We start from the raw sequence: 13060 nt of genomic DNA, 5'->3' as shown, positions 1-13060 counted from the left end.
TCATTACCTGTGTTTATTTTATACAGCCTTTTTTGCTCATCTTTATGAAGGGTGCCAATAATTTTGGAGGTGACTGTATATACACACACACACACACACAGAGTAACTAAAGGTTTTATTTGAAAATGTACTGTAAAATGTGCCTATTAAATCATCACATGAAGATATTATAATTATGCACAAAAATACCAAATGAAGAGTAATGTTAGAAACCCTCTAAATAGAGCTTTAAAATGATGGTTGAAATGTGCCGCTCTCCTGTCCCCACCCCTCTCACTTCCTCCATCCATGCACAGTGTAGAAACGAGCTGTCTGACCCCGACGGCTGTAAGGAAGCTGGGATTGTTACTAAGACAGTAGAGCTGGGGATGATCCAAAGAGCTAGTACTCAACTTCCTACAGAATGAAGGACTACATTCTAAAGTGTGTTGCAATTGACCAATTTAGTCATAGTCTTCATAACTGCATTTTAAAAACAAGTTAACATATAGTTTACACATTGAATTTGTCACCCAAAAGTTAACACTGTATACACTGTAGTCTTCTCTCCTTGGAAAGAGCCTGCTCTTTTAAGACAACAAAACCCAGCATTCCCCTGCACAGACAAACCCACAATCCACTGGGTTAGCAGAAGAAAAACACACCTGCAATCTGTTAGTGAACAATGTGGATTTTATTTACAATTAAACTGTCATATAAAAAGTACATCATCTCCAAGTAAGACACTAAACGACATCTCCAATGTCAAGTCACATTAACAACCTGTTTTATGAAAGACAATTGAAAAGTTTGTATTTAGAAATCTGAACTGCAGGTACGCTTGGAACATACAAGAGTGGGTATTAACTACAGTACATAATACTTTGTCATCGGACACGTGTATGAATATTATTAATGCTTTAGGTGAGCAATAGGACTACATATAATTTCTGAAATCCCATCATTAGTGTAAACAAGCCCACAACATTTACTCATTACTGCATATATGAAATACATTTCGTTTTCATACTAACATGCTTACTCAAGACTGGATCCAGGATTTGTTTGTATATGATAGGCTCCATTATTCAAGCATGACTGGAAGGCTACAGACATCCTCAGCAGACACGGCTCAGGATGGTTTACTGTAAAGCTACACATATACACTGTAAGGCAGCTAAATCTATTTTAGTACTACTCCTATTTTCATGCCTGCACTAATGAAGAAAACACAACGGCCGTTAAATTCATGTTTAAAAGAAAACTACTGGGGTCCCCGGAGTGGCTCATCCACTTAAAGCACTGCCGCTGGGAGCACAGGATGAGTCACACAGCTTGGACTGCACCGGTTCATGTCTGCTCTCGGGGTGGGGGATGGGAAACTGGCATGGACTCCCTCTCCTCATCGCACAACAGTGAACCCTACAGGCCAGACACTGAGCACATTCAGAGTGGATAAGAGGCAGGGCTGATCTCTGTTCTTCGGTAGCCCCACCCCACCTCTGATTCTGGCTTTAGGCTTGTGAGATTGGAGGACGCTCACACAGCCTCAGAATATCTGTGCTGTGTGGCGAGGAGAAAAAACATAAAATTGGACATTCCAGCTTGTTATTTTATTTATTTTTTCCCCAATTTGTCACTATAAAATAAAAAAAAACCACGCACACCCACTGCTTTGTGGAATTTGCTACAGTTCTTTGGTTAGATTTGTAAGTCTGCATATTCTTTCAGAGCCAGTGAAAGGAATTGCATTTTCCAAATGCCTGATGTACATAAGTCAATACAACGCATCTCAAGGACATTAATCTACAAACACAAAAGACTGAATTTCGATTTTGGGCAATTCAGAACACAATTTCATGCTGGATTTGTCAATGTTTTCAAAATGGCAATGTTGTAAAGGATGTTGGGCTGCACTTCCCATTCCACTGGAAGGGACTACCTCACCCGGTCCTGCTTGGGCATTGTGGCTAAACACTGGTCTATACCCGGGAACAGGGATCTGTGGGCACTTATCATCTGCCAACACCAACTTGAGTTTTTCCACCATATCTTTCAGAGAAAACCCTACATGGTTTAAGTTTTTGTCTTTTAAGCCAAGAACAACTTTCTGGTAACTAATCTGCAATCGGATTGCCTCACGTTTCTTTGAGTGACTGGCCCCTTCCAGGGTAGACAAAAGGTAATCCACATCTCTTTTAGTTTTGCAAGGTCCTCCGTTTCTCACCACTGCAGCCATGATCTTTGTCTTATTTGTGATATCCAGCAGCTGCTTTTCCTGCAGTTGATTCATCTCTCTACCACTCAGTTGCATACGCTTCTTGTGTCTTCCTGTCTGACCGGAGGTACCAGATTGATTGTGCAAGGGTCTTTGGTGATTCAAAGCATTGTTAGGCCTTCTGTACTTGTCAGTGTAAGTGTGTCCAAAGGGGTATTCACCCATTAACTGTGCAAGCTGGCAGTTTCTCATTTTTGCACGAAGTTCTGGCTTGGGCTCTTTACTGTGAACTCCCCCTGGCAAGAAATCAGAAAGCTCTCTCTGAGTCACAGCAACAAATGATTTCATGATTTGTTCCAGTGCCTTCTTGATGAGGGTGAAGTATGGATTGTCAGGATTACAATATGAAAACAAGCCATCAAAGCTCCCCTCATGATGAAACTGGTGGAAAACGTTTGTGTCGCCGAGTTCTGGCAGGAGGAGAGGTGTAGCATCTAAGGACCATTCGTTGAGCTTTTGGTGAAGACGCTGGATGTATTTGTGGAAGTCAAGGTATTCTGTATTACTTTTCAGGAATTGCCAGTAGGGACCTATGACTTGAAGATAGACGACAGCAAAAACACAAACAAGAGCTTGCAGTATGGGATCTTGCACATCATCACGGACGCTTTCCTGTATCACATTCAGCCTCTTTAACACATGCTCATCAGAGAAGAAAGCAACAATATCCATGTGATGATGAATGAGAGCAGCAGCTCCTTCAAAGAAGCTATTAAACCGATTTGATCGACCGCTTGGCACTTTGGAAGCCTTGCCATTGGCCTCGCAGAACGCAAGCCACTCCTTTCTGCATCCAAACTTTTCTTCGCCACGAGGGCTCAAAACATCACAAGCCATGCGGATGTAACGCGCAGAAGCACTCTCGGAAAAGTTCAAGAAATTTGTAAACTTTGGATTCTTGTCACGGCCCAATTTCTCCCCAGTAACAGCTGAGATTTCATTTTCAAAAGAAACAGTTTCTTGTTCCGCTGCATGACTCAGCCCAAGTAGATAGTGGGCATTGCACCCCAAGAAGTGCAAAGGTGAAGGGACGTCAGGATGACCTTGTTGGCACAGATTCACTCTCTCATTAAAGGTTTTCATAACACTGGTATAATCAGACATCAGGACAAAGTGCTTTCTCAGCAATTCTTTGAAAACCTGATTGGAGAGCTCTGTTTCAGTGCCGTACACACTTGATAGCTTTTGAAAAGCGAGGATAGAAACATCCAGTAGTGTCAAGGCCTGCTCTTTAGCTACACTACAATGAGTCACGTTGAATGGTTCCTCTGATTCCACGCTGGTTTGCTGGTCAAACGCATCATTACAGTATGCTCCATTTGGCTGTAAAGCCCAGGGGCTTGACTGTGGAATGGGCTTGGTTGTCAGATACGGGTACTGACCGGATACCGATTGACTCTTAAGGTTCTGTTCCGTTTTGTGATGCGACAAGCTTTTGATTCGATTCTGGTACAGCTCTGTTCCCGTAACATGCAGATTTGGAGGCTCGTAGGTTTCATCAGCTACGCCGCTTGCAAGTTCAGAATTTCTGACTTTTCTTGATCGCATTTTGTTTGAAATCCAATTTGAGCCAAAACGCCTCTTCTTGAGGAGACCTTCGTTCCACAGTTTGCCATCTCTCACCCCGCCCTCTGATGCACTGGGACTCGGAATGAATTCAGCCTCAAGAAACTGATTGAACAGACTGTTTTTTTTAAATTTATTTTTTTGATGGATTCGATAATTAACCTTCATTTTTTTGATTTGCAGTTGCAGAGTTTTATATGCTTTGTGAGTATTGCCATCACTGCAAAACTGGGGGTAAAAGTTTTTCAACCAGGTCACTATAATTGATGGATCAATCTTCTCTTTTCGAACAAAGCTATCCCATTCCAACAGAAGAGCATTCGTGACAGGATCTCCAGATGGGATTTTTTCTGAAAGGTCAGCGCATTCCAACAGATCGGTTCTTCTTATGCCAAGACCGTCACACACCGGACCAACATACTCTAGATTAACTTCTTCCTCTAGAAACATTGCTCTCTCTTGTGCACTTAACCCCAGTGCGTTTGCGCTTGCCTTTTCAATCAGACTCCGTAAACGTGCAGATCTATATTTTGGGAACATCGTTTCAAGCCAGTCTTGTACATATTTCCAAGCCACTTGGTTTTCTTCTTTCAGAAGCCCGATTTGCAAAAGCATACGATTGTTGTGTGGAACTAGTAAAGGATTTTGATGGTTTCCTTTTGCTGTTCCCAAGAAGACTTCCTGAAGCCTAGAATAGTAATCATTTCCTGAAATAAAGAAAAGAGAACACAACAATTAGCTACTCTCTTTTGTATTCAGCAGAACCGTCAAAACTTAGGATCTTACAATGAGAATTTAATACATACTCCAAATTACTAAGGGATATCCGGAGGTGTATAAGTACTATAAAATCACCAAACCTTGTATTGAAACAATGCCCAACACCCATCTACAGTCACTTACCTGCACAAGAGAACGGGTGAAGTGTCAGCTGATGGAAATATATAAACATTACAATGACTCTGCTCATCTCCAATGTGGATATACAGCTCAATGTTTTATAGAACGCAATTTGCAATTCGAGGGTTTGAAAAAAAAGAAAAAAGCACCTTTTCATACAAATCGGTGCATCCAGAAAGAGTTAGTTTAGGTCACAAGCTGTTTAATTGTACAACCTCATTCAATTCTTGCTCTTATTGTATTACTCTTGCTCTTATTGTATTACTTGTATTGTAACGCTTGAAATGTTTTTGCTTACGATTGTAAGTCGCCCTGGATAAGGGCGTCTGCTAAGAAATAAATAATAATAATAATAATAATAATAATAATAATAATAATAATAATAATAATAATAATGAGTATGTCAATCTGCGATCAACATGAAGCAGTCTGCCCTGCCTTGTGTGACCTGTGCAAACTCGTCACCTTCTAAAAAGGTATTAAAACTTTATTCTCAGAGCCTCTTGGATAACAGTAATGCATGCAGGTGTTTACACACTGACTCCCTTTCATCTGAACACAAATATGCAAAACGCAGCTGCACCATTCATACTAGCAGAGTATGAATGAACAGTATGAACATGGCGGTGAAACAGACCCAGGAACTGAACTTCGCTGAAAGAACCATGGAAAACAGCTGCCTATCAATTGTATACACTTTGTGGTCTGGATCACTGATTTGGCCATAGGCTAAATAAAATTGTGATAGTTAAAAAGGTTAATTGCCATGCATTGTGACAGGCGTTTCCATATTTTAAGTTACCATATGAAATGCAGTGGTAGATATACAGCTAATGTCTTTGTTATAGTGCTGGGACGAATATCAGCATGAACATTTACATGCATTCAACGACAAATAAAACATTTCTGGTGGACAAAGACATGACAATTGTTTACAATTAAATATGTATCACAGTGTGTTTTGCCACCTTGCTGGAATGTGCAGGACAGATAGCAAGTGGGACACAGATTCATATATATTTTATATCTTTTTTTCTCTCTCCGTTTTGTAATTCACACACACAGATGTATTTAGTTTGACTAACTACTGTACAACATCCTTTGTTTTGTAGTTCATTCTAGGGCTGCAACGAAGGGTACATTTTGACCTTCAAAGGTTCAGAACACATAACCGAAGGAAGGTTCGAAACTTCGATGGGACTCATTTGCATAATTTACTGGGGACGTCACCATAGCTACTTGTTTATATTTGATTGAAAATCCTATTTTACGAGTAATCCATATAAATGCAATAAAACAGTTACATGTGGTTTAAAAATATGTTATACAGAACGGTAATCATGATTTTATAATTTAAAATGCACGTTGTTTATTTACACGTAATTGAACATGTACAGTAATCTTTCATTGCAGAATTGCAGCGGACTGAGGGAGAACAAAGCTTTATCTAACAGACACCCCTCCAAGCAGATTATCAGTCACATTATACTACTACTAAAAATAACAACAACAACAATAACAACTAGAGTTGCGAACAACTTTATGGCTTCCAAGCAGTTATCATGAAATTTAAGTGCATTGGTTATTATAGATGAAACGTTATCATCACAACTGTAATGTATACCCAAGATTCACGTCAATCAGCCATGAGGGTTCATGAAGAGTTGTCGTTTAAGCGTTTTACGCAAAATCCAACAGAACTGCCACACCATGTGACCGATCCATTATTCCTGAAGTAGAATCAGTTGTGGACATGAGCGCACCATGTACAAAAATTCACAGCTGTACCATTTACCGTTCATGAGAAGAAAACTTTTGAATATTGTCCAAACTTTTCATTAAATCCAAGATGGCTGCCACACCATATGACCAAAGGCTGCCATATTGACCACGACACAACATCCCATAGTCCTCTACATCCGTGTCAAATTTTGTGCATTTTGGTGCAACCAATAAGTTATACGCAGTTTTATAGCCAGTTGCATATGTTGATGATGTCATGCAGTGTGGACACCATGATTTTCACAGTAGCAACTTCCCTTGAACAAGCGTAACAGATGACCATACTAAGATGTTTTATTCCCATTTCTGTTTCAATCGGATAAGCGGTTTCAGAGAAGATGATGTTTGAATTTTGATCATTTTATATTTTTATGGTAATTTTATGTCATTAATCAATGTGGTTGCCAAACCACAGAACCAATCAGCTTCATATTAACAGCAGTTAATCATGGACTATCCCTCAACATGTATAGCAATTTTCAGAACTCTGCAGTAAGCGGTTTCCAATACATAGGCGTTTTAACAAATTCCGCAAAATCCAATATGGCTGCCGAACCATGTGACTTGCGCAAATTTGCTGAATATCACCGACTATCATCCATAGGCATCTACCAGTGTACCGAATTCTGCAAGGTGTGCAGAATTGATTTCAGTGTAGAGCACGGTGATGTAATCCAACATGAGAAATCCCAGAAGCACAGAAAGGCAACCGAGGCGCAGAAAACAAGTGGCACCATCACTTTTATTCATTAACTTTTATTGCCAATGAGAGAATGGAGGTGGAGAAGGCAACATATGCAGAGACAAAAATTGCAATGTTAGTCTCCAAACAAAACGTCTCTCTTGCTTTCTGCGAGGAATTTAATAAATGTGTGGGAGATATCTTCCCAGACTCCGCTACTGCCAGGAAATGTTCCGCAGGGAAGACCAAAACCGCACAGACAGGGAAAGGTAAGCAAGCGTTTACTGTTTCTTTAAGAGTCTCTGATCCCATTTTTTGTTCTCATTAGTGCAACCAGCCCCTGAAGCAGCGGGTAGTACCGTATATTATTTAGCCAACTCTGGGTAAGAATGTTTAGCGATTGTATTTCTTATATTAATATTGTTTTTCTGCTGGGTAGCCCAGCTTCCAGCTATGATAGGGAAGGGCGGGTCAGATTATCAAATTAAATATGGTTGCCAAGCTGAATAAAACTTCTCAGTGGACCCACAGAGTGTGTATTTTATTTTTTATAATTTGAGAAATTGCATAGTGTCCCGGATCCAGTGAACAAATGTCGGTGGGGCAGCTTGCTTTCAATTCAGAAGTATAAGGAGTCTCACCAGGAGAGTGGCAAAGGCTAGGCTATCAGACTGAATTTTGAACAATTGGACGTCGTCTGATGGGACACCAAAGAGAGCAATGAGAGGCGTAGGATTAATTTTAAACTGAGAGAAAGTCTCAAATACATAAGACCAGAAGGGACCCAACCTGGGACATGTGCAGAACACGTGTAAGAGTGGTAGGGGCCTGCTTGCACCGGTCACACGTCGGGTCCAAATCTGGAAAGATCCTAGCCATTTAGACACATGGATACGGTGTAGGACCTTTGATTGTATAAGCCCATGTCTGGCGCACACAGATGAGGACTGCACCAGCGATTTGTTTCATGGTCATCATGAAGCCAGATTAAGTCTTTCTTCCACTCCACTCTTTAAAATTGGGTTTGTAAATTCGTTTTTGCAGCTTTTTGGCACACTGACCCATTTTCCTGCGTTCATGAAACGGAAGCCATGTGCACTATACTATACACATTATACACTTAAAAAATGTTACCGTCCAGTTGTGCCTGTGGGGCTTCATAACTATAATAAACTGTGATCTCTACCAGCTGCGGGACATGGTTAGTGTCAAACCCTGGACATATAATTTGATGCAAATGAACAAATGTTCGAATACTTGTCTGAATCTTGAACAGACAATGTTCGTCCCAGCACTACTTAATTACCACCACTACCTGACAGAAAGCTTACAGAACGTACATTACAGCTGGATATTACCTTTAAGTATCTATAAACCCAACAGAACTGCAAATGTAGTTCTATGCAAGAGCATATATTTTATAGTAGAATTTCCAACATGGCATGAAAACTGTCGGTTTACTTTCATCATAAACATGCATTCAGAATATACTGTGTATTAGCACAGTGTCAGAAACACACTAGAGGTAGAGTTTGAGCAATCAGACCTCTTAATAAATACACTGTCCCTCCACTATGGCAGTATGAACAGAAACCTGCACACTGATCAGACTCACTTATGTTGTGTGTGTGTGCGTGAGTGAGTGAGAGTGAGAGTGAGAGTGAGAGTGAGAGTGTGCGTGAGTGCGTATGAGTGTGTGAGTGAGTGTGTGATCAGTTAAAAGCTGTTAGAAGGGGTCTGATTCCTCAAATTACTGACCCCGGTCATATCAACAATTTAACTTTAGCATAAAAGATGAATTCGCAATCCTGGGTCTAACGTGAACTTCTAAACTGGATTTCATATTTGTAGTATGAATTGGTATTGCACTAAATTCAGAAATTGAACACATCTGAATGCAGATGCTGTTCCATAAACTCAGACTTAGTCAGTGGCCTAATGTTATGTATTACTTTATCATAAGCAATGAAAATCACCACTAATATATATATATATATATATATATATATATATATATACACACACACACATATATATATACACACACACACAGTACTGTGCAAAAGTTTTAGGCAGGTGTGAAAAAATGCTGTAAAGTAAGAATGCTTTCAAAAATAGACATGTTAATAGTTTATATTTATCAATTAACAAAATGCAAAGTGAGTGAACAGAAGAAAAATCTACATCAAATCAATATTTGGTGTAACCACCCTTTGCCTTCAAAACAGCATCAATTCTTCTAGGTACACTTGCACACAGTTTTTGAAGGAACTCGGCAGGTAGGTTGGCCCAAACATCTTGGAGAACTAACCACAGTTCTTCTGTGGATTTAGGCAGCCTCAGTTGCTTCTCTCTCTTCATGTAATCCCAGACAGACTCGATGATGTTTAGATCAGGGCTCTGTGGGGGCCATACCATCACTTCCAGGACTCCTTGTTCTTCTTTACGCTGAAGATAGTTCTTAATGACTTTCGCTGTATGTTTGGGGTCGTTGTCATGCTGCAGAATAAATTTGGGGCCAATCAGATGCCTCCCTGATGGTATTGCATGATGGATAATTATCTGCCTGTACTTCTCAGCATTGATGAGACCATTAATTCTGACCAAATCCCCAACTCCATTTGCAGAAATGCAGCCCCAAACTTGCAAGGAACCTCCCCAATGCTTCACTGTTGCCTGCAGACACTCATTTGTATACTGCTCTCCAGCCCTTTGGCGAACAAACTGCTTTCTGCTACAGCCAAATATTTCAAATTTTGACTCATCAGTCCAGAGCACCTGCTGCCATTTTTCTGCACCCCAGTTCCTGTGTTTTCGTGCATAGTTGAGTCGCTTGGCCTTGTTTCCACGTCGGAGGTATGGCTTTTTGGCCGCAAGTCTTCCATGAAGGCCACTTCTGACCAGACTTCTCCGGACAGTAGATGGGTGTACCAGGGTCCCACTGTTTTCTGCCAATTCTGAGCTGATGGCACTGCTGGACATCTTCCGATTGCGAAGGGAAGTAAGCATGATGTGTCTTTCATCTGCTGCAGTAAGTTTCCTTGGTCGACCACTGCGTCTACGGTCCTCAACATTGCCCGTTTCTTTGTGCTTCTTCAAAAGAGCTTGGACAGCACACCTGGAAACCCCTATCTGCCTTGAAATTTCTGCCTGGGAGAGACCTTGCTGATGCAGTATAACTACCTTGTGTCTTGTTGCTGTGCTCAGTCTTGCCATGGTGTATGACTTTTGACAGTAAACTGTCTTCAGCAACCTCACCTTGTTAGCTGAGTTTGGCTGTTCCTCACCCAGTTTTATTCCTTCTACACAGCGGTTTCTGTTTCAGTTAATGATTATGTTTCAACCTACATATTGAATTGATGATCATTACCACCTGTTTGGTATAATTGTTTAATCATACACCTGACTATATGCCTACAAAATCCCTGACTTTGTGCAAGTGTACCTAGAAGAATTGATGCTGTTTTGAAGGCAAAGGGTGGTCACACCAAATATGGATTTGATGTAGATTTCTCTTCTGTTCACTCACTTTGCATGTAGTTAATTGATAAATATAAACTATTAACATGTCTATTTTTGAAAGCATTCTTACTTTACAGCATTTTTTCACACCTGCCTAAAACTTTTGCACAGTACTGTATATATATATATATATATATATATATATATATATATATATATATATATATATATATATTTTTTTTTTTAAAAAACAGAAATAATGAAACACTTCATACTCACGTAACTCAGCAGCAATATCAGAAACACATTGGGGTCTGCCTCCCAGGAAAGTGCAATCTCGCTCACAATCCCCCATAGTGCAATCTTCCAAGGCCTCAGAGGTACCGATAACCTGTGCAGATGAACTCCAGCTTCCAAACAAAGGTCACATGATTGTTTTTATTCAATAAGTTCCATTTTTATTGCGATACCTTTAATAACTGGACAGCTAATGTATAAACTGAATTTAACTCTGATTTAGTATTGATCAAGAATAAGTCTTGTTCTGTGGATTCAGGGACTCCAGAATGCTGCATCTTACAACACATGTCCCATGCTATCCAGAATGAATTTCATGCAGAGGAACATTGATAAGAATAACAAAAGCAAATGAAATCAGCAACAGACAATTTTGGAGTTATGTGAATACACACACAGATATTTTATATATATATATATATATATATATATATATATATATATATATATATATATATATAAACACACACACACACACACACATTTCACATGGCCATATAGCCACACATAAACAGGTACCTGTAAACTATCATTATATGTCACAGAAGTCATTCACAGAACATTTCAGCAAAAACTCTGATTAAATACGTATCATCAGAAAACCTACAATTCACTTTACACAGTTAAAATAGTCAAACGTATGTTAAACAGACAAGTATTATAACGTGTTACTGCAAGGATATAAATGTATTCTAATTGGCTAACACGAGACATCTTCCAGTGCTGGATAAGTACGTTACAAAACTAGCCTCGGAATACATATGAATAAGCACTCGATAGGTGGGTTTGATCAAACTTTGTTCAACCTGAAAAAGACAACCGCTCATTATTTACACATTTCCGTGTAGACTTGTTTTTAGTTTACACTTGGGTTATGTCGCCTTACTTTTACCTAGCTGTACTGTTACCGTGTCAGACTAAGTTAATACGAATTTACTGGTGCAGCAATCTTTTTTGTTGAGAATCGGAATTCGATACAACCTTTTTTTTTGTAACCGCTGACGGTTTGCTTCCAGTCCCTTGCCCTTGTTTAACTTACCGTGCTAATGGCGTTCTCTCCTTCAAGCGTGTTTGTATCTCTGCACGGTTTGCACGGTCAGCTCGCTTCCACTCACTCACTCATGGGCAACCCGAGACATCCACAACAACGCCACTCTTCAGTATCGCCAACACCGACTGGGTAAAGTTTCAGCCAATTGGCACGTCCCTACTATTAAAGGGGCTAGTGCTAGAATGTATGTATGTATATATTTATTTATTAAAATCTATCCCATAAAACAATCGTTAATACAGCACTGTATAAAAACACTCCATATTCCAAAAACATTACTTCTGACACAATCTTGTTAGCTAGTCAAAAATAATAGCAAACTGAAACTTCGTGGTTGTAAGAAGGAAAGATCACGATTATCTGAAAGATCACGATTATCTGAAAGATCACGATTACCGCCTTAACCCACCCATTACAACAAATGAAACGGTCGGATAAATTAAATACCCCTCCCTCTCCCTTTAACTATCCTCAAACGTAAGCGATACGCAGGGTTTCTCAAACTCTGTCCTGGGGACCCCCTGTGTCTGCTGGTTTTCATTCCAACCAAACTCTCAGTTACTGAACTAGACCCTTAATCAAACCAATAATTTGCTTAATTAGACCTTTTTACTTGTTTTCAGCTCTTAAACAGTTGCAGTTCAAGTTACTTATCAGATGTTATAGCTAACTTGAAATCTGAACATCAATCTGAACATTAAGCAGTTTGAAATCTGCCTTCACCAAGCCGGAGCTCCTGTGTCAGCCGATGATATTCGCCGTACCTTTTTCTTTTCTTCAGGATGTCATGGACCCACAGCGATCTTACATTTTTTTTCTTTCTCCGGTAGAGCAGGGCGATCGCAATGATCTTTTTTGGTTTCATGTTCATTGTTCCAGGTATTGTGTTGTCAGATGCACAGTACCACTGATTGTTGCCGCTTTTACAGTTTCCCTCTCAAAAGTTTGATATGATGGACTGGCAGTAGTTGCATTTTTTAATCATGTTATATGATAATGCTCAATAATATAAATGTATAATGATACCTTTAACTCAAACTCTCTTTGCATATACCCAGCAAAC

General features: G+C 39.8%; 1 protein-coding gene across 1 annotated transcript; it reads right to left on the bottom strand.

Annotated features, from left to right (window-relative positions):
• Positions 1 to 654: 654 nt before the first annotated feature.
• Positions 655 to 12222, bottom strand: LOC117435453 (uncharacterized). Its single transcript, XM_034058609.3, has 3 exons — positions 11986 to 12222; positions 10929 to 11059; positions 655 to 4530 (listed from the first exon to the last, which is right to left on the bottom strand). Exons 2-3 carry the CDS (start codon positions 11002 to 11004, stop codon positions 1781 to 1783), a joined length of 2826 nt encoding a protein of 941 aa, XP_033914500.2. The 5' UTR covers positions 11005 to 11059; positions 11986 to 12222; the 3' UTR covers positions 655 to 1780.
• Positions 12223 to 13060: the final 838 nt, after the last annotated feature.

This window comes from Acipenser ruthenus, chromosome 3 (assembly GCF_902713425.1).
Source record: "Acipenser ruthenus chromosome 3, fAciRut3.2 maternal haplotype, whole genome shotgun sequence".
Lineage (NCBI taxonomy): Eukaryota > Metazoa > Chordata > Actinopteri > Acipenseriformes > Acipenseridae > Acipenser > Acipenser ruthenus.
This window is presented reverse-complemented; position numbering and strand designations above follow the sequence as displayed.